Raw genomic sequence first — 23032 nt, 5'->3', positions numbered from 1 at the left:
ACAACATATTCAAAGTAATCTTGCCCTCAAGATATGAAGAAATCGTTTGGCCTTATGCAAAGTGGTCAAACCCTAGCTGCATGGGGAGGATACAAGGGCTCACACAGCCATGGGAGAGAACCCTCCCCTTCCTCGTACTATCAACTTCTAGTCTCCCCATCTTGAATCTCTCCATCTTTTGTAATTTTATGTTTTACATTTTTAAAATTTTTAATCTTAAATTATTCAGTTTTAATGTCTTATTATGACAATGTTTATAAGACCAGCCTCAAAAAAACTACAACAATGCTGTTCATGGCAAGGGTTACAAAGAGAAAGCTACTGCTGCTGATGGAAGAGAATATTTGTAGCTCACAATACGGCCCGCAATGAGATAGGGTTTGATATATCTAGTCTAGTATTAATCTTGATATTATTATTTTTTTTATTTTATTTATTTGATTTGTATACCGCCCTACTCCCGAAGGACTCAGGGCGGTGAACAGCCAACAATAAAATACATAAATACACAAAATTTAAAAACCCGATAAAATCAAATTAAACTTTTTGGCCCAGACAAATTAAAATACCCCAATAATTTAAAAACAGATTAAAATTTACATATTTAAAAAGGGAAGAGATCAGGCCAAGCCCGCTTGATGGAATAAAAAGGTCTTCACAGCACAGCGGAAGGAGCGCAGATCCGGGATCCTCCGTATCTCCGGGGGGAGCTCATTCCAGATGGTAGGTGCCCCCACAGAGAAGGCTCCCCCCCCACAGATATTAATCTGTGCTCATCCTAGTGATGGCTGGTGAAGATGGTGCTTAGGTCTTTTTGTTTCCTTTTTGGCTTTTTGATTGTCTCTTTAATGGTATGTAGATGTTTTTTTCTATGCTTATCTTTAATCAGTCATCTATAAGCATCTGATGTCAAATAACCTACTAACCATTTCTTTTTCAGAATGTGCCCTATTTCCATCAGAAAACACAACACAATATCTTAAGAAACATTGTGATTCATATGGACAAGAGATTGTGAAAAGTCAGCAATCTGCAGGGCTTCATCTGGCCTGCTGAAGAACTGTTCCCTTCCATCCAGTTACAGCTACTTTCTTCCTCCAAGGCCATTTATACATATTTTAGACAGAAGAACAGAGAAGAGAATCAGTTGAAGATGTTCATTACATTTGATTTTAAAAAATTTAATCCTATTTCTTCAGTGGGAGTGCAAACTATCTGGAGTCAATTTTAAAATCTGTAAGTGGAAGATGCAAACTATCAGCTCCGAGTTTCTCAATTACATTTAAATTTGTAAGAAAAACAGCTAAATATTACTTTATAAGTTCTTCCATAGGTGATGAATTCTTACTACCAGTAGAAAATGTAGATATAATAGCCATTATCTTAACTATCACAATTCAAACAGTTTTAGCAAATAGCTATAAAAAATGTTGACACCTGGGAAAGTCAAATGCTTCCATAATAGGTAGCAGATGATATAACTGTAAAGCACATGATGCAAATGTAAGCAAAGAATTAAAGAGTGGCCGGGGGAGGGGGAGGGTGTTCAATTTTTTTTTCCTCTGCCAGGGCAGTTTTCTGTATCTCGTACATTAAATTTGGTGCTTCTTTTCTTCTAGGCAGAGAAGCACTGAACAATCTATCATCTATCTATTTATCTATTTATTCAATTTATATGCCGCCCCTCTCTGAAGACTCAGGGCGGCTCACAATATACTCAAAAAATCACTATAAAAACACTTAAAAATTAAAAACATTAAAACCCATTAACACCATTCATGGCCAGATCTCGTCAGATCGCAAAGCGAGATCAACGGCCCCAGGCCTGCCAGAAAAGCCAGGTCTTCACCACTTTCCGGAAGGCCAATAGGATGGGGATGGTCCGGACCTCAGGAGGTAACTGGTTCCAGAGAGCTGGGGCAGCCACAGAGAAGGCCCTCCCTCGTGGGCCCGCCAGCCAGCATTGTTTAGCTGATGGGACCCGGAGGAGATCAACTCTGTGGGATCTTACCGGTCGCTGGGAGCTATGCGGTAGAAGGCGGTCTCGAAGATAACCTGGCCCTGAGCCATGTAGGGCTTTAAAGGAAATAACCAATTGTGACCGGAGGCCAATAGGGAGCCAGTGCAGCTCACAGAAAATTACTGACTTCATCGCTTCAAAACATACGAAATCCTTTAAACAGATAATTCTTTATAAAGAGAAAAATCATTTTACTAATATTGTTTCTTAATTCTACTGCAATTTGTACAGCTATATTGTAAAATCAAGAATTCTTAAACGTTGTAAGAGAAATGACCAGTCCAAATGCCATAGGTCTGTTACAATTTCAAAGATACCGAACATTCCAGAAACATCCTTTGAAAAAGAACCAAGGGAACCAACATAATTTTCAGAAGCAAGATGGTCCTCAACTTGCAACAGGTCATTTAGTGACCATTCAAAGTTACAACAGCACTGAAAACAGGACTTACAACAGCTTTTCATGCTTACAACTGTTGCAGCATCCCCATTGTCACGTGAACAAAATTTGGATGCTTGGCAAGTGACTCACATTCATAATAGTTGCAATGCCTCAGGGTCACATAATCATCTTTTGTAACTTTCTGACAAGCAAAGTCAATGGGGAAGCCAGATTCACTTAACAACCATGTTACTAGCTTAACAACTGCAGTGATTCACTTAACAATTATGGTCAGAATGATCGTAAAATGGAGCAAAACTCACTTAACATCTGTCTCACTTAGCAACAGAAATTTTGGACTCAATTGTGGTCATAAGTCAAGGACTATCTATAACAACATGAAACAACTTTATAAAAACTCTTTTTCCTTCGCAAATTATGACTTCCATATATAGCATCACTGCTCTCAGAATTCTTCCATGATAAGCTTGACATAATTACAGTAACAAAAGTATAATATAAAACCCACTTCTTTTTGCTCAAAGAAGCTTTCTTTATTATGCTTAGAAGTTTCAAAAAAAGCCTAAAACACTTTGCGACTATTTTTGAATAAGTATTTTTTAAAATTAAACCTGAAAACAAGTTATACCTTAGTAACAACTGTAACAATTCCAAATAACTCAAGTAGACTAAGTTACAGGTAGTCCTCCACTTACAACAGTGATCAAAGTTACAACAGCACTGAAGAAAAATCAGTTTTTCACTTATCGCCATCACAATATCACCATGGTTACATGATCAAAATTCAGATGCTTGGCAACTGACTCATGTTTATGATGGATGCAGTGTCCCAGACTCATATGATCATCTTTTGCAACCTTCTGACAAACAAGGTCAATGGGGAAGCTAGCTTCATTTAACAACTGTTACTAATTTAACAGCTGCAGTGATTTAATTAACAACTGTGACAAAAAAGGTCGTAAAATGGGGCAAAACTCACTTAACAAATGTTTCACTTAGCAACAGAAATGTTGGGCTCAATGGCAGTAGTAAGTCAAGGACTATCTGTAATGTTCAATCATAAAAGACCACAAACACACACACACACATCCTTGACTCACATCCAAGAGATTTACTTTGTCCGGCTGAGTTCACACATCACACTACTATAAGGCAAAATGCAATTTACATGTCTGTGTTTTAGACTGTTGTATGAACTCAAACTTTATGCCTTGTAAAGCTTGGTTTATGGCCTAGCATAGTTGTTATTTTGTCACTTAATCAACAAGCCAAAAACAAATAGCTTTATAGAACTTGTGAACTAGGTCTAATTATTACTTGGGAAATCCAAGATACAATGAATGCCTTACATCCATTTGATTAACTAATTAAAACATTGTGTGAAATCATTTCACCTTGAAGAATGAATAATCAGAATTTTATGTTAAACAGAGATCAACTTGCAGCCTTAAATTGCAATGGATATGTTATATTCAAAGTCCAGATGCAATTTTTGTGATCCCAAGCACCCTTTAGGTGTGGCACTGAATATACTGAACAACAAAGATTTGGAGTGTATCTTAAGAGATTTTTGGCTGCTAATCACGAATATAATCCTCAGTTTAACATATCACATATCATTTTATAGAAATCTTCTGGTTTTACACAATGGCAATATCCACACTTCATATCTGTTGGCTATGCTGCACACATTAAAGAAACACATAAAAACATGGAAGTTGTTGAAGCACGTCCACTACACCAAATACAACTGGAATAACTAAGATCTAAAAGTAACAGGCCTGGCTACTTGGAATGCAGCTTAGATATACCAAGTTCTGTTGCTATATATGCAAATGGGACAGCCAGGAAAGAGAGAGTTGCATTGCATTAAAACAAATGGCCACTCTGAAATAATTTGCTTCCAAGAGGGTAAAACGTGGCACACAAACCACTTATTGAACCTGACAAAAAAAATGTTTGCCTCTGCTTCACTTGAAATTCAGACTAATTAAAAATTTTGTGAAAGCAATGAACAAGTGGAAGTTTTCATTATTTGAGACAGATGTTTGCAAGAATAACTGATACCAATATTAAAGAAGTCATTATTGTCGGTCCAAAGATCAGATGCCATCAATTACAAGCAGTTTAAGGATCTGTTAGTGTGGCCAGAGAAAATCACCTGGAAAGCATCCAAGGAGATAGTTGAGAATTTTTTTTTTAATTTTTTTTATTATTAAAATATAAACACAGATATAAAGACAATACAATACAATACAATACAATACAAAGACAAACAAAAATCCACCACCTACAAACCCACCTAACATTCTACATATTCGTTTTTGTCATCAACAGAATATATGTCGTTGAGTTTATATATTTTAATAAAGAGTAATTATTAAATGTCTAATTCCAATGTTATAACTTTACACTACAATTTACATTTCTTATGAGTTCATCTCCTTATGTAAGTCTTTACCCTAAATTCTATCCTCTACATTTTTGCTGATTTTCCTTTCCAGCCATTGATACCATTGGTGCCATACAAGATAGTATTCACTTTCTTCCTTTTCCTGGAGTTCCAGCGTCAATCTGTCCATTTGAGCACACTCTGTTATCTTTGCGATAATTTTGTCTTTGGATGGGAGTTGGTCTAATTTCCAGTTTTGAGTGAACAGTAGTCTTGCTGCTGTCAAGATATGTATGATAAAATATTTCGTTTCCTTAAGATATTGTGCCGATATTGTGTTGAGAATGTTCTTGGCAACTCCAGAGCACCAACTACATTCAGCTGATTGACAAACTTCTTACAGTATACAAGAGCATGAAATACAACATGTCACTGTAGATTCATTTTCTGCATTCACACTTGGACTTCTAGGTGCAGTCAGTGATGAACATGGTGAAAGATTTCATCAGGACATTGCCAAAATGGAAAAACATTATCAGGGCAACTGAAATCTACCAATGCTGGCCAATTTTTGGTGACACTTTAGCAAGATACATCAGACACCGAGTACAAACAAAAATCAGCAGCAAAATGCTGTTAGCCCTGTTGAACTCATGCAACATGTCAGAAACATGCGATTAAATGCATTATAGTTATTAAAAATTAATTTCATATTTATGAAGATTCCCACATGATATAGTCATTCTGAAACTATATCTGTGTTCAGTTTGAAGGGGTCTTCATAATCATCAAACATCTTTCAAGAAGCAAAACTTGGAAAAAAAATTGTTGTCCACTGATATTGACATTTCTACCAAAAAAAGCCAACAATGCAGTTTCCCATAATTTTGAAATAACAAATAACATATTTAAACTCTCATAATTTGTTTGATGACCGCCATATATTTGGCAATATGCAAGTATTTAAAAACGTAACCCCAGACAATTCTATCATGCTATACTGTAGCACTGGTGTGCCCATACATTTTTTGCCATCAAAAGCCTGTCTGCATCTGTAGCAAAATATTCAGTAAATATGTTTACTAAAGGTATGTAGTAACAAGATACCAAAAACATTTTAGAGAATGGTATCTCGTAATATAAACTTCAAATGGCGCGTTTACATCATGCTTACCTTGTTGGACTCTCCCTGTCATTTGAACTCAGTAGTCTGGACATTTCCAGGTTTAAAAATGGAAACGTGTATCCAAGGTTTTATCCATGTGTATCCAAGGTTAGTTACTAGTACTTTTACAAAGAGAACATTATTTATCCCTCTGTGTTTCCAAACCGAGAGAAAATAATTAGGATATCCATCATACAACATAGGCTTCTCCTATTATGTGATCTCCTTTCTTCTCTCCTTCAAGTAGTTATGAGGAACTGGAACTGTGACAGAAGCTGAGTAGAATAAGCCTTTGCCAATCATCTCTCTGGTGGCTCCTATCTGATCAATCTCTGTGAATTTTACATTTTAAATTATACCGAAGAAAGTTATAGTGAACAATCTACTATATGTGGTTTCCGACGTCCCGATATAGTCAGTTGGTGCCATCACTGACTATTGGGGACGAGTCATTGCCCCCCACGGAGAGGGTACGCAACTTAGGCGTCCTCTTGGACTCATGGCTGTCTTTAGAAGAGCACTTGACGGCTGTGGCCGGCAGGTCTTTTTATCAGGTTCGCCTGATTCGCCAGTTGCGTCCCTTTCTGGATCGGGACTCGTTAAATACGGTCACTCATGCCCTCGTCACTTCACGCCTGGACTACTGTAATGCTCTCTACATGGGGCTCCCCTTGAGGAGCACCCGGAGGCTCCAGCTGGTCCAGAATGCGGCCGCACGGGTAGTTATGGGAGCAGCATGGCGCTCCCATGTGGCTCCCCTCCTGCGCGAGCTGCACTGGCTCCCAGTGGTCTTCTGGGTGCGCTTCAAGGTCTTGGTTACCACCTTTAGAGCGCTCCATGGCTTAGGACCGGGGTACTTATGAGACCGCCTTCTGCCACCAATAGCCTCTCACCGCCCAGTACGCTCCCATAGAGAGGGGCTTCTCAGGGTGCCATCAGCCAAACAGTGTCGACTGGCGGCCCCCAGGGGGAGAGCCTTTTCTGTGAGGGCACCCACCATCTGGAACGAGCTCCCCCCAGAGATACAGAAGATCCCGGATCTGCGCACTTTCCGCCGTGCCCTCAAAACATTCCTGTTTCAACAGGCCGGTCTGGCCTAACTTTCCCTTTATATTGCTTCTGATTTTGTTTTAAACTGGGATGTCTTGAATTATCTAGGACCAGAGTGTTTAGTATATTTTAATTGGTTTTTTAACGTTTGTATTACATGTATTTTTATCTTTCGCTGTTCACCGCCCTGAGTCCCTCGGGAATAGGGCGGTATATAAATTTAATAATAAATAAATAAATAAATAAATATAGGTAGCTGGAAGACTATCCAAAATGGCTCCTCCATAGCAAACTGAGATTGTCATCTGTTTCTTGGTATGCGTCACTAAGTATAGGTGACTTACTCATTGTTCATATCCGATTCAGTTGAGCATTTTCAAACTGAATTGATATGAAGTGCAAACCAAAATATCCATGATATATGACTGAATATTTGTGACATATTGTTATGTCGTATTTGTTAACATTTATATTAGTGTTACACATAGTATAAAGCTGCCAAATTAATTTATAGAACACCAAACTGATTTGAAGATGAATACTGGCAGATTGCCTTACACAATTCAGTATTATAAAAACTCATTTTTAATTATTAACATTTTCTGACAACACTTATCAGAATAAACTTAGGCAACTTTTGGGTGGCATAAACTATACTTAATTGCTTTGAAAATAGCACAGCCACATTTTAGGTTTCCAAAAGTTTTTTTTTAATTTTCCAACTTAAACTGCACTGCTGAAATTCAATAACTTAGCTGCTAAGATTAATAGAGGTTGCATAAAGTTGCATTTTATAAATCCCTATATTGTATATTAGCCCAAAAAATGTATGATGAAAAACACCAACATACAACTTTTTATTTTAAAATATCCAGATATCAAAAAGAAAATAGTACATATTTAAAATAGATACAGAATCACAGGTAAGAGTTATATACTTCCATTCAAATATTTTTAAAACACACCCTTTGTTTTAAAAATTAGTTGTCTTAAGCATAAAGAACTATTACCTACAGATCATGCCAACTGCACTGATACCTTGACAATGCTGCATCTACAGAGGAATTTCTCTTTATCAATTACTTATTACCAGGAATTATATAGATTTCTTTCATGCAGCATCCACTGATCATTCATGAATTATGTTGATTATGTGTGCATATATAATTCACAAACATAATAATTAGCATGGCACAGTTATTAAATATGACCTGGATGGCATGAAAATTACATGGATATAGAGCAGGTATCAAAATCATACTGAATGTGTGTTTATCAACAGACATTCACTATACTGGAATGAAGTATCAGCTGAAACACCATAGAATATATCCGTCCTCACATTTTAAAATATTTTTATTTCAGGCTTAATTCAGAAGATAGAGAATACTGATTATAAGTCCAGTTGACCTAAATGATGGAACAACTGATATTCTAGAAGACAGCAACAATTAAAAATGCTTTTGGTTTATTAGATAAGTAGGCTGAAAATATTTTTTTTTATATAGAGAGCAGAAACCAAATGTAAAGATATGAACTTAGCAATATCTGATCTTGCAATAGTGCATGGGTGTCAAACCTGCAGCGTCACGTTGCCCTCACATGACGTTTCACAACGTTTTCCCCCTTTGTGGAGCTAGGGTGGGCATGACCTGTGCGTGACGTATCCGGTCCACGGGCCACCAGTTTCACACCCCTATAATAGTGATTTAAGTGAATGAGTCGATGTGGCTGCAAAAAAGCCAAATGCAATTTTTGAATATATCAACAAAAGTATGGCTTCCAAGCCGTAAATAATTCTACTTTAGTCCTACTTATTAGTTCTCACCAGAACTCTGTCATCTCCAAGCATCATACTTTACAGAATTAGCCAAACTGGATCAAGTTCAAAAAATAGCAATGAAAATTATCATGAGGTTAGAAACTAAGTTCTATGAAGATAGACAACAGGAATTAGATATGCTTTGCCATAAGACAACTGAGAGAGGATATGAGAAAACTTTTCTAAGCCCCAGAAAGGGTACAAACACAGAACTTCAAGATCTGCTCTCCATCAACCCAAAAAGATACAGAACGATGAAATTAGGTTACAAGACAGCAAATGTCAGCTGAACGTTAAGAAGAAAATCCTAACAGAAAGAGCAGTTTAACAGTACAACTTATTCAAAGAAGCACTTTTGATTCCCCCAAAAGTGGATGACTTCAGCAGATGTATACAACCAATTTATCACTGTTTCATATGAATTCTTCCTTTGAACAGAGAATTGACCTTCATGGTTTAAAGGGTCTCTTTCAATTCTATTATTATGAGTATCTTTTCCTGTAACTATCCAAGTTATCATTTTAGATATCAACACTATTTGGATGAATATGGCAATAAAACAATAAAATGAAGTAGTAAAGGGTAACATTCACAGAAACATTTCCACAAACTATTTGTGATGGTCATTATAAAAAAATAGTATTAATTTCAGCATTCACTATGGCTGATTTCATGCCCGAGTCTCTCATATTTTAACTATGATTTATTGAACAAACCTGATTAAATTCACACAGCTCATACACTATAGTTGACAAATCACTACAGCTGACTTTGCACAACTGATAGGCTACAAATGCAAACAAACCGCCTTTTGGTTTAGTGTGCTGAATATATTCAAGCTCTCTAAGTTTCCAATCCACAAATTTCAATGCAACCCAATTAACAGCATCTAGGATAGCATGCAGATTCAATATAACCTGCTTTTCCACAAAAAACAAAGCTTTTTTTTGTAAACTACTTGCAAATGAATCTGAATTCTATACAGCTTTTTTTTCCTATTCAAAATCAACTTGCCTTTTTAAAAGTATCAAATAAAACCATGTTTAGGAATATCTCTGAGGCAAGAGTGGACTAAATGAGCTTCAGAACTCATTTATATATAGTTTAATATATATCTTCTGTGGACCATCACTTTGGTACTGGGTTCTTTAGCTGCCATGTATACTTTACATTACTTTAAGCAATGTACAACAATTTGGACAAATAGACAACTTAATTTGTAATACTCTAACCATTTTTTTGTATCTGTGCAAGAACACATGTAAATATTTTAAGAATATACTAATATATCTAAATGTAGTTGTTTGTACAATATCCTTAACTGAACTATGGTTTAATCAATTAACCAGAATGTATGGTTTGCACAGCAAACTGTGCCATAAATTAACAGCATAGGTAGAGTTCATATATTATGTTAGTCTAAATGTGGTTGAGTGCATGCATCATGTAATTACTGCCAGTGATTTATTCTAAATAAACATTATATATAAATGTTTCATATCAAGAAAATTTTCTTACCTGTATATCCTGCCCACCAGCCCCAGGATGCCACCATGGCTAAAAGCCATTTAAATAATACTCCTTCGATATACCAAAACCGTTTATTATCCAATAATCGAAGAGGTTGCAGTACTATCATGTACATAATATAGGACGGAATAGCAACAAGGTTATTAGCAACCATGAAGCTAAATCTTAACAGTGCTTTCAGAAATATATAGCTCGCCCTTTGGGCCTTCTCCAAAGTTATAGCCATTCTTTTCACACAGAGGTTTGTAGTCTTTTCCTACAGGATAAGAAAGAGAAAAATTATTCAGCATAATGTACACAATTTCATGTTTTTTTTAAAAAAATCCTTCTTTTAGATGAAAAATATTTTCATCTAAAAATGTTAATAGATTTTGCAAGTATTTTCATGTTTTTTTTTAATTTTCTAGATGACTACATAAATATTGTTCTCAAATCTTTTTTTAAAAAAACATAATAAAATTCACTGCAGGCTAATAATGAAAATTTCTTATCTTTATTGTTGTTATATTCACAACTGCTAGAAGAATTTTACAAAGCTGTTCCTCATAACACTACGGTTTGTATTTTTACAAGAATATACATTTGACAAGATTATACATTTACAAGGACATACATTTTATCTCTCAATAAGATAATTGCATATGAAATAAATCTTCATTTTCAATGTCTTAAGTATGCCACAGCAAGCATACTATGTGCGTTCTATTTGGTAACACAGAAAACCTAATTATGATATACAAAGGGCAGATCTTTTGAGACAAAGAATTCCCTTTGCTCTTCCTCCATAAAAATTGTAATGATGGGTTACACATTAACATCAAGAATACTTATCTGCCCTTTATTTTGCAAGAGGAAATGTAGGTAAAGAGAAAAAAAATGAAAACATGCAGACTATTATGCTTTTAAGTGTATGCCTTGAGATTTTAGTGTGAAGCACTATAGATATGCTTTCTCTAAATGCTTTTAAAAATGACAAACCTATTAATTAGCAACATGATTAGCAACATGATCAACTCCTAAATTACAAGAAAGAAACAGTGAAATAAAAATACAAAAGCACCAGTTTAAATAACGAATAGGTAGCAAAGAGGAACAAAGACTAGAGACTCCATCCCAAAGGACTTATCTAGGAGTAAGATTTACTAAATTCAATGCTTGTATCTGGAGCATGTAGAATACTAAAGGGTTGGGGAAGGAGAATAGAAGAAAGAAAGGCTCAGCCCACACTATTCACCGGATCACTCACCTTCTGCTGCGCAGAGGAAAGGGAACAGGAGGGCCCAGAGAAGTGGGCCTGATGGCCTTAGCAATAGAGGGGGGTGCCTTGATCGGTGGCTGCCGGTGAAGGAGAAGGAAGTGGAGGCAGTGGCTGCAACTCTGGCGGGATAACGGCGGTCTCATGGACATGGAGGTTGCTGGCCTGGACCCAACGGAATAGGCTGGGAACACTCCCTATTTCCTTTGCACTTCTCTGAGGGGGGGAAAAAAGAAGCGGAGATAGACCACTGGAAGAGTCTGAAACAGCACAAATGCCGGGGACGGCTACGTTACAAGGGAAGGCACCGTCCAGAAGACTTATCACACCCTAACCAGGTTTGCACAATATTCGGGGCCTACGGCGATTCGCGCGCCTTTCTCAAGGGGAGGCTGAATTCCGCCGCCAATCACTCCGGCTGGTGTATCCGCTTCTCCCCCCGGGAGGAAGAGGGCAGCAAGCGCAACTCCCGCACCTGTTGGGGTATCGGAGCGCCGTGCGCCGTAAGGCAGGGAAAAAGACGCGGAGGATGTCTTAAATCTCAGCCGCCGCTGTCGAATATTTCGGATCACGGGAGGCAGGCTCGAGCTCTCTGGACATGCACAAGTTTGCAAGGGCTCCAAAGAAAAGAGAAGCTCTACTCTTGCCCCGGCCAAATAGAGAACTAAGCTTAGTACTCCGCTCAGAAGCCTTTACGCTGTTTCAGTAGAGGAAGGATAGTGAGAAAATTCTCCCTCCAAACCATGAGTTTCACCATATCGTATTAACATTCACTTCCTCCCTGTAGGAGAGGTTGAACGGGTAGATTTTCACAAGCGCCCCAGCAAGGGATGCACAGACACGGGAGGGAAGCATGGTCATTCAAGGTCTTTTCGAAAGCATCGGGGGCGACCCATTCGCCTATATGAAGTGCCTCGAAATACACTATTATCTTACATTCACGAGGGGGGGGATGGAATTCCCCCTCGCGTCCTCTAATGGCGCGGGGAGTTGGAATCCTGAACCTTTGTTCCAATTCGGGGGAAACAGAAAGGATCCTAGCGGGAATAGAGCACATTCCGGGTCAAACCCGGCCACAAACTTTATAAAGGTTGGGAATGGGTCTCTCCCAGGAACTTCAATTGGCTCCTTCCTCCCGGCTGAGAACTTCTTTCAAGGGCACTAACGGTGTGCCTCCTCAGCCTCAAGTAGGGGACCTTTCGCAAACAGCACCGTTGCCTACCTAGGACACTCGTGGGTCGCTCTCCTCCTCCTCCTCCTCCGACCGACCGCCTTCGTCTTCCCCACCACCACCCCGGAATGAAAGCCCTGAAAAGGGTCATGTTCCCGAAGAAGGCATCTCCCCGCTTTGGCCAAAATGAGCCCAGAAAGGCAGCCGTGGACATGACGATCCTTGTCTCTTTTCAAGTTCAACCTCGGGTTCCAGGGCAGCCTCAAGGGCGACAGCCGCCCTCCTTCTCCTCCATCACCGCCGCCACGCCGTGCTGCTCACCCAGAGCAAGGGGAGGATCTGAAGAGAGCGCCAATGGGAAGGAAGCGCCCCGACCTGGCCTCGGGCGGCGGCGGCGGCGGCGGGCACGGGGGGGGGGGTCCTTTCAAGGGCGCCAAGAGCCTGTCCCCAGCTTCTCCCCCAGGAGGGGCTGTTTCCCCGAAAAGCCCGGGAAAGCGAGGGCGGCAGCGGCTTCGAGGCTCCCTCGCTTATCTCGCGCATCCCCCCCCCCGCGGTCCCTTCTCTTCCCCTCTCGAGAGGCGCCGCTCGCGGGCAAAGGATGGGTGGGGACTTTCCTACCTCCGACCAGGCGGCTTTCCTTCCAGGGCCGTTTCTGAGGAGCCCGTCGGATTCATAACGGTGGCCGCCAGGGCCCTCGCCCACCTCGACTGCCGCGAAGAGGCTGCGCCGTGACCCCTCGACGCCGCCTCTTTCTCCTGCGGCTAACTCGGCTCGCCGGCAAGTTTCGCTGGCTCTCGAGGAGGTGGAAGCGAAGGCAGGAGCAGGTCGCTCCCTGCAACAAGCCCCGCTGTCTCCGGCCGATAGCTCCCTCTAACGAGCCGAAGCTTAGCAGTCTGGCTTCGTCTGTCCCTCCGCCCGCCAGTCAGCCAAACTCCCGGCGGGCTGGGCCTCAGCAGGCCGCCTCCCTCGCAGCTCCCCTCCCCGGTCCCGGAAGAGGCAGCGAAAGCGCGTCCTTCTTCCCGCTAAAAGGAACGCGAAAGTGAGAATATCGGAGAAACGGCGACCAGAACCGCAGCCAGTAAAAATGCAAAGAGATTTAGCAGCCTTTCCCGTTGTCCTCAGGCTTGAACGGCTCTACCGGCAGCAAGAAGAGGATGTGACCGAATGACTGCCTGGGCGACCTGAAAGCGCCACGGCCTTTGCACAGTTCGCGACTAGCGAGTCTTGAACTTAAAAAATCGCGTTAGGAGATTAAGACGGATGGTGCAAAAAAAAAAAAAAAAAAAAAAACAGCCCCACCGCCCCACGTCTCACGTGTTCTCTGAAAGCCCGGACAGCCTACGAGAAAAAACTTGAGCCAGGGCCTATTGAAATTAAAACTTACTATTATATGCAGAAATAGGTAGAGGACTGGAAAAAGGATAACAACGTATGGGGTCTGAGAGGAGGCCTTCAAAGGAAATATTTTTTAAAAATATGATGAAGTTGAGTTGAGTGATAAGGAATAAAACCTCTCACTTAGTTTAAGGACAGAAGCTGAATGAGAATTCAGCCTGGTAATCCAGCAAATGAAATGGGACTAAAAAGTGTACAGTACAATTTTGGACATACCTGTAACACCATTCTACTCTAATTTTCACTGTTGTTGAAGAGTGTTGGGTGCATGCATGTCTGTGGTGACCTGCATTTTTAGCTAAAAATAGGAGTGGTTGTTGCACTACTTTTATTTCTGTTTATTACTTATTGTACTCTTCTAAGCATTTGCCTATATATGAGTAAACTGGCTTGTCTACAAAGAAGAGGTAACTCCAAGGAAGTGTTGCAAAGTCTGCAAAACTTTAAACTTTATAAAAACACTAAAATAGGCTATTCTGCAACAACTCAGAGAAGAATTAGCATGTGCCAACAGTTGTTTAGGGACAAAACGTAAAGACATTCTGATAGGAACAACTAGCTGGAACCCTGAGTGTATTCTGTATTATAATTTTAAATTGTTTTCTCTATGAATCTATATGTAACCAAAACCACACAACACAAAACAACATAATTGCATGATATATCTTGGAACCATGATAAACTGAACTAAAAGCATCTTATACAACATGCCATTGTTTTACATCTATATTTTCTTATGAAACACTGGGAGAAGAAAAATAAATTGGCTGGATTAATTAAGGTGAATTCATTTTCCCTCTGACTATCAGATTTGAATTGAAATTTGCAGCAACTTTTAGAGGGACTCTGGTTTCAACTAAGACTTGCAGGAGCAGATGTGACCCTGGAGTCTCTCTGTCTATATATATATCATTGATTAGAATATATCTTCTAGAACAAGGGTGTCAAACCCGCATAGTCATGGCAGCGTCACGTGATCTTTCGGGACTTTTTTCCCCATGGCTAAACCGGGCATGGGCGTGACCAGCATGTGACGCATATGGGCCACGGGCTACGAGTTTGAACAGCCCTGTTCTACAATATATTCTTCGTTCGGTTATTTAGGCAGATAATATAGTACTAATTTGGCCAGATGTATTTTGTAAAAATATTTAAGTCAAAATTTATACTGTTTGGCATTTCAGCAAAGCTAAATATTTAATACTTCAGGCTTTAATAATCATTTGGTCTGGATCCGTTACATCACTGAAATCTCAAATTATGATTAAGATCAACTCCACCCACTGTTAAGTGAGGCAACCCTGAAGTCAAGCTTTATCTTGAATTGCAAAATCTGAAAATGAATTAAGATGGGACATTAAATTTTATATAAATTATAAAATATATAAATGTATAAAATATAATTTATATTCATATTTGATAGTTTGGACAAACAAACTTTGTAATCAAATCTTTATTCTTAAAGTCACAAATATGTGACTGATGTTCATCCATAATTTCTAACTATGTAAAAGTTATTAATCTGATTTTGATAGGGTTCATGGTGTTAAATCACTGTTATACTATTGCAGGCCTGTCGAATTGGCGGCCCATGGCCCAGATGCATCACACACAGGCCACACCCACCCCAGCTCTTCAAAGGCAAAAACTCGCGATACATCACGATACATCACATGACGCAATCAAGTTTGACACCCATGTACTATTGTGTACACTTCCACAGAGGCTGTGTTCTCATAATGCCATTAGTTCATTTATTGAATGCATCTCAGTTGACGGGGATTGAGCAATTTTCTGTGCAATAAACAGTTATTTACAGTCACAGGATCTGAGTCTACACAGCATCCCAGCAAAATAAGGTAACCAAATTTTGGTTTAGAATTACATGTGAACCATTACACATAAACCCAAATTATTCAGTAAACTCCATCTAAAATAAAGCATATCTTAGAACTTTATGCAAGTTCAACTATTTTTATGATTCCTATAGTTAGTCATTAACAATCTTTATTCAGCAAATCTAAATACCATAGAACATAATTGTTTTAGTAGGCATACATAGGAATACTGTCAGTCCTGGAAGCTACAGTATAAACAGTACTGTGCTAGGTCAATTGATTATCTGAATTTGTATAAGATATGGTAGATTTCTAATAGAAATACTACTGTGTGAGTAACAGTTTGCTCCACCTCTGGGAACTGCCAGCACTAAGACATCAGTGAAACTTTCTGCTTCCCCTATGACTATTTGGCACACATTAAATGACAGTTTTCAGTTACAGCTAAGAGTATCAACTTTATATTCCACAACACTGATCTTAATAGACCTTGTATACTTAATACTTCAGCCAATTATTTTTAAATTAAAAGTAAGATTATCACTATTACATAGAGTAAAATCTTCAAATTGTATCATATATGATAATGTGTTAATCCCTTCTACATTTCAGCTTTCAGTAAATGAGGGTATTTACTTTTGAAGAAGATGGCTATCATGGGGCATGAACATTGCTTATCTGTGGCCTGTCAGTTAATAGGTTTCAAATTATTTAGTACTTGACAATTAATGTTTAACTTATTTTTTCTAGTATTTTGAGTCAAATCACATGTTATTCAAAAGATTTCAAATTATGGTACAATATGCTACAGTTAACATTTTGATACTTTTTTATTCCTGTCTTTCTTGTCAAAACTTCCTCTTGATGACAAGATGATTATCTTTTCCACTAACTCAGTTGTTCCATTATGCCATTGAAAAAAGGTGATTTATTTTGCTACAAATAACCAAACACCAACTTGAGCCAGTGAGTCAAAATCTGAAAGTCCATACCCTTTGTCTACCTGTATATGCAAGGTTGTAGATAGGTTTTCATTCAGTTGCTCTCAGTCCAGCTCCCAGTGCATAAAATAAGAATTAAATATCCAATTACTCTCATGAAATTTGCCCTTTGTGTTGTTCACTTTCCTACTCAAATTCTATAACATTAGCAGTAGGAGGGTTGGTAGAGGAAAAAAACCTTGATGTCAACCAAGTCTTTCATTTCTGCACATTGCATGAGAAAAGAGGGAAGTAAAATACAAAACAGCTAACAGTCCTAAATTGTCAGCAAAATTTAACTTTGAGTTTTCCAACTTGTTGAACTCCAGATGTGCTTAACTTTAATTCCCCAAAATTCCAGCCAGTATCACAGGACATTATCTTTATTAATCTGGAAGGACACAAATTGGGAAAGGCTGATCTATCTTAATTTATAGTTTTAAAAATCTGACGTATCACACATAAGAAGGAAAATACACTTTCCATAATTAAACAATCATTAATGAAACATCAAATAGGTATTGAAATTTACTGATAATAATACAGAAGACTAGTTGGTATTGGTCAAAGACTTAATTCAGGAAGTAATTTTATTCAGTGAGCAAGACACCAGCATGAAACAATTATCAGATTTGTTTACTGCAAGTTAATTATACAGTTGCTGAAGTACAAGTTCCAGCTTGTTAATCTTTTTAAAAGAGGGTGTGAGAGAGTGCATAATGCAAAAGTACTCAAGTAGTCATTTGTATGTAGATTAAATCTAAATCTCACTCAAACTTTGTGGAAATCCTATAGTCAGAGAGGCTGGTTTATGACTTTCTAAGTTTTAGCGCTTGAATGGCAGGGGCCTATTTTTATATGAAAAGAAAGAATCAGCCCTTACCACATGCCTGTTAATTATTCACCATGGTTATTTTGAGTTAATACATATTAACCAGGGAGACAATTTTTATTTATATAATGCTATTTTCAAAGAGTTTATCCTCTTCTATTGGTATAAGTCAGACAGTTAAGTCAAATGGAATGATAAATGATAATAATGACACTAAAGACAGTGTCTACCAGTAAAATAGATTTATGACAGAAAAATGTGAAGTATCTGAAAGAAGTTAACTCCTTCAACAAGGAAATGCTTTTTTGATCTATTGGTCTTCCACAAACTGAAGCAGGGTCTTTTATGGGAGACTGGTGAAAAAAGATAAGTTGGCAGCCATAACTGAAAAATTGAAGTTCCATCCGAATAGAATAGAATAGAATAGAATAGAATTGAATTGAATTGAATTCTTTATTGGCCAAGTGTGATTGGACATGTAAGGAATTTGTCTTGGTGCATACACTCGGAGTACATAAAAGAAAAGTTACATTGGTCAAGAATCATAAGGTACAACACTTAATGATAGTCATAGGGAAACAGTCAATATAAATTGTAAGGATACCAGCAACAAGGTTACAGTCATACAGTCATAAGTGGGAGGAGATGGGTGGTAGGAACGATGAGAAGATTAATAGTAATGCAGACTTAGTAACTAGTTTGACAGTGTTGAGGGAATTATTTGTTTAGCAGAGTGATGGCATTCAAGAAAAAACTGTTCTTGTGTCTAGTTGTTCTGGTGTGCAGTGCTCTATAGCATCGTTTTGAGGGTAGGAGTTGAAACAGTTTATGTTCAGGATACGAGGGGTCTGTAAATATTTTCACAGCCCTCTTTTTGACTCGTGCAGTATACAGGTCCTTATTTGTGTGACTCAACATAGATATTACCGGTACTTATTATGATACTGCATAGGGAAGAAAGAATGGCCTTGAGGAATAGGAGAAAGAGCTGTATCAACAATCAGATAAAAGGTGCAGAGGAGAAATTAGGAATGTAAATGTTTCAGATACAACCCTCCCTCATTCTCACAAAGATAAAAGGATGGAAGCACATTTACACTTGAATGATTCTATTATTGGAACATTGCAATAAAAAGTAGTACAGTATTGACCTATATGGCACTGGATTCTTAGTCTGAAGTATTTTCAAAGGGCTGACAGTACCAACAAATAATGCAGAGGTAAAAAGTTTCACAAGCTCAAGTAATATTTAATATTTCAAAAAGTCATGGAGTCCTGTCTCTCTCTGAAAAATAATCCAGTAAAAACTAAAGGCATAGAAAACAGTACGGAATATTATATGGAAAAATATATAAAATTTAAATGTAGGAGGGGAAATTTCTGGAATCTTGAATAGGGAGCATTTATGTTGCAGTATTTTGTTGTGTATCATTTTGGTTAATATCAAATATGCTGTGTGATACTGATTTACTCAGATCTGTTCCTACAGACTGCAAAATCAATTGATCTTGACTTCACTCTCTGTACTTTAGTAGAAGGAGGTCATTTCTTAAGCTTTTCACAAACATTTCAGAGAGGTCCAAGAGTCCCAGCATGAACACAGCTCTTACAGGGTAGTAGTAATATCAAGAGTTTTTATGAATGATTTTCTGCAAATCTTGGCTTTTCCCACACTCCTGCTCTGTCACTGTGACATCAATTGACTTTATAAATCTCCCATGTGGAATGTTAGATTAGCAGTCTTCCCAATGGTATTGAGAGTTGGCTTGATTTCAAAAGCTTGAGGGATGGGATATCAACAATTGCTATTCTTGCTGGCAAAGAACCATTGCCCTGAGTGATTCTTTTTGAGAAATGAAACAGAAATAGCAATACAGTAGCCAGATTTCATTCCAGGTAAGATTACAGTGCATGAGAAATATAATATACACCAAACAAATGTAGAACATCTCAAAAGACACATCATCTCCATGTGGTGACTAGTTCCTACCTTGCAAATTCAGATTAATTTAGGAATAAATAATTTGGAATAGTGAAATTGCCTACTCTGGAGTGAAATTGGATACTCTTGTCTCCCTGATCTTTTTTCCACCTCTCCTTTTCTTACAATGGGGTGATTTCAAGTCCAGTTTCCTATAGAAAAAAGGGAGGCAGATAGATGTAATTCACAACTGCTGAATGCCAAATTGGATATGATAATTTTTACATATGTTTAATATTGGGCTGTTCTTATAAATAAAAGCCTGGGGGAGGAAGCAAGTGCAAACAATTCTTCATTATTGAATTAAAAAGAAATTAGATTCTAAAAATCTCAACTGTCATGTACTATCTAGTTATATTCCTTATAGCAAAATTAAATCTAAATTAAGTTTAGAGGATTACTTAAATTTCAGTGCAGGAATAATACTAATAAAAACGGGGTATTTCATTAATCCAGTAATCTTTACCATTAAGCGTTTCCAGTAATCTTTACCATTGACCAGGAGTTTCTAAACCTTGACCTTACCATGCCATCCAATTTCATTTTCAGCAACTAAATGCATGTATGATAACAGAAAGTAGGTGCTGCTATAGCTTCTGAATTTTGACCCTGTAATACTCTTGTCAATTGCCAAACTGTTTATCTGCATTCTTTTTCCTGACCTGTTTAAAAAAAAAAATTTGAACCATATTTTCCATTTCGAAATCCACAACAAACAAGATCCTAGGAATTCAATTTGCTAACTGTTCTCTCACCATATATTTCAGATATGCAGAGGTATTTTTGCTCCACCCAAAAGTAAATCTGGAATGAAAATAAAAATATGGAAGGCCACCCTCTATTGTAACATACAGAGTAATCCCAACTACCTAAGGCTAATTATGGAAGGCCAGAACACTATGGATTTTTTGCTGCAGTCCTAAAAAACAAAGCCAGAAATCTGGGCCTACACCAGTATTTCTAACTATTAGTAACTTGAAGATGTATGGACTGCAGTTCTCAGAATTCTGGCTGGGAAATTTCTCAGATTTTATCCTATTCTTTTAGTATAAATCAGACTGTTAAGCCAAATGGAATGACAAATAATTGTAATAACACTAAAGACAGTGACTATCAGTAAAAGAACTTTATAACAGAAAAATGTAAAGTATTTGAATAAAAAATCCACATAGCTTACAGTTGCCCAGGTTAAGAAACACTGACCTAGAGTCCTAGACAGATGTCATGCCTTACTTCCAAGTGATAGGTCAAACTATTTTGATCTAAATACATCTGAATACATCTGAATATGATTATCCAGTTTTATATATATAATACTCCTTTCTGTAGTACCTTTTAAGTTTTTAAATAGTAGTTCATGAAACCCTTTCCCCCCCTTTCCACAGCCATGTTCCTTCTGTTTTTTAAAAAAACCATACCTAGTCAGCACACATTAGGTTACGTATTCTCAAAAATGATTTGGAAATAATGCTTCTGATCTCACATACGAGCAGCACTTCTCGTATTCTTTTGTTCCTTTTATTCCTTTTATTCATGGTTTGGACACACAGAAAATAGATTTTTGTAGCACTTAACCTACAGTCATGGAAACTTCCAATGAGGACATGGTAAACTAGACATCCCTGAAGGCAGTAGTGGGTTTCAATTTAGTTTGCTACTGGTTCGTTTGTGCATGTGTGCCGCTTCTGCATGCCCAGAAGCTTCTGCGCATACCCAGAAGCGTCCAGGCAGTGGGTGGAGCTTCCCGACACTGCTACCGGTTCGCCCGATCGGGGGCGAACCAGTAGCAACCCACCACTACCTGAAGGACAGAAACAGAATTATGGCAGAGATTAGCAACCAGGTGGTAGGTCCTGCCTGCTGAAGGCTTTCCAGAGAGAGATTGTGAGATTGCCTGCATGTTCCTCATACAGTTGCTCCTCATGAGTAGACTACAGGAACTAGTTTTTTTGCAGTCAGATGGTGAATTTAACACCTAGAAGTTGACTGATTTTACCTTAAATTGACAGTCATAATGTAGCATATATGAACTTAAAGTTCAGCCAAGCCTAATTTCTTAATCACTTTTGGAATTAATTTTTTACTACTTTTCAAATATTAAGAACATTCAGAATAAGTTTTATGGCAGGGAACAAAGATAAAAGGGAAGGGAAGGAAATTGTAGGACTGACCTGAAGAAATTAAAGATCGAGATTGTTAAAAGTAAGGAAATATAAAAGTGGTTTATTTGAACAAGGTTAAAACAGATGTTATTTCTGGTAACCTTTAATGGACTTTTCCTGATCAGCCCTCCCAGGTAAACCAAACAGGAAACACCACAAGATGAATTAATTCTACTTTATTGTAAGGCTACAATAAGGCTATTGTAAGGCTACAATAAGAGTATCTTGCATGTCCGAAGGCACAAGTTTCCCATCTTAACTTTTAATCGCTTGATCCATTAGGATGAGTACTTCCTAAGTTTCATTCTCTGACCACTAAGTGATTCCAAGCTTCTGCCCCTCTTGTCTGAGGCAGCATCTCTTCCCCTTTTTCCTTAAGATAATTAATCCATTCCATTATAGATCAGGACTGAGTGAGGAGTTTTAAGAATCTGTTTATAAATAAGAGATGTTTGTTCTATTTTAAGAGGAGGTGATAAGTTATTAAAAATTGTCCATACTTTTTATGACATATGAAAAAGCTACTTCTTTATATATTTTCTTTTTCTTTACTATATTCTATTTTAATTTTTTAAATCTTACTCTTTGTACCCTTTTCTTTTTTTTCCTGCACTTTTCTTTTTAACTTTTTTTGTAGTTTTTATTAGTTTTTATCTGTATAACTGTAATGCTTAATACAATTACTTTAATTGTATTAAAGTTGTCTGGACTTTAAATCCCAGAATTCTCCAGCATGGTCATTGCTGATAACCCTAGGATTTTAAAAAAACGTGACAGAAAAGAGATGTATAGTAGTGGGTTAAAAATAGCCATAATCCAACAAAATATTACCCTGTTATCTATCCAATGATGCACCCTCTGAATTTGTACGAGGATAGCTGCTAGCTGGGAAAGTCCAATTGTGTCTTTCTATCTGATTGTAGGTTTTCAATGCTCTGATTATTTGCAATCATATCATAGTACAATAAAAAGAAGAGATTGGGGTTTTTTCCCACCTAGCATGGGACTCATAATCAAAAAGGAGAAGAAATATGAC

At 37.9% G+C, this 23032-nt stretch overlaps 1 protein-coding gene across 3 annotated transcripts in view; it reads right to left on the bottom strand.

Moving 5' to 3' along the window:
• Nucleotides 1-14173, bottom strand: part of LPGAT1 (lysophosphatidylglycerol acyltransferase 1) — a 53286-nt gene extending 39113 nt beyond the window's left edge. The window contains exons 1-3 of one of the 3 annotated variants that reach the window (XM_034427768.3): nucleotides 13427-14173; nucleotides 11629-11853; nucleotides 10371-10638 (exon numbers count right to left, since the gene is read on the bottom strand). In XM_034427768.3, coding sequence (XP_034283659.1) covers nucleotides 10371-10608 — 238 coding nt within the window. In that variant the 5' untranslated portion in view covers nucleotides 10609-10638; nucleotides 11629-11853; nucleotides 13427-14173. Of the gene's footprint in view, nucleotides 1-10370; nucleotides 10639-11628; nucleotides 11854-12859; nucleotides 13389-13426 lie in introns of those variants that run through there. The other 2 variants (XM_034427769.3, XM_034427770.3) reach the window with 2 other exon arrangements.
• Between the last annotated feature and the right edge of the window lie 8859 nt (nucleotides 14174-23032).

This window comes from Pantherophis guttatus, chromosome 1 (assembly GCF_059756535.1).
Source record: "Pantherophis guttatus breed Tessera chromosome 1, ASM5975653v1, whole genome shotgun sequence".
Classification (NCBI taxonomy): Eukaryota; Metazoa; Chordata; class Lepidosauria; order Squamata; family Colubridae; genus Pantherophis; species Pantherophis guttatus.
Note: the sequence above shows the minus strand (reverse complement) of the source record. Positions and strands in the feature narration are given on the sequence as shown.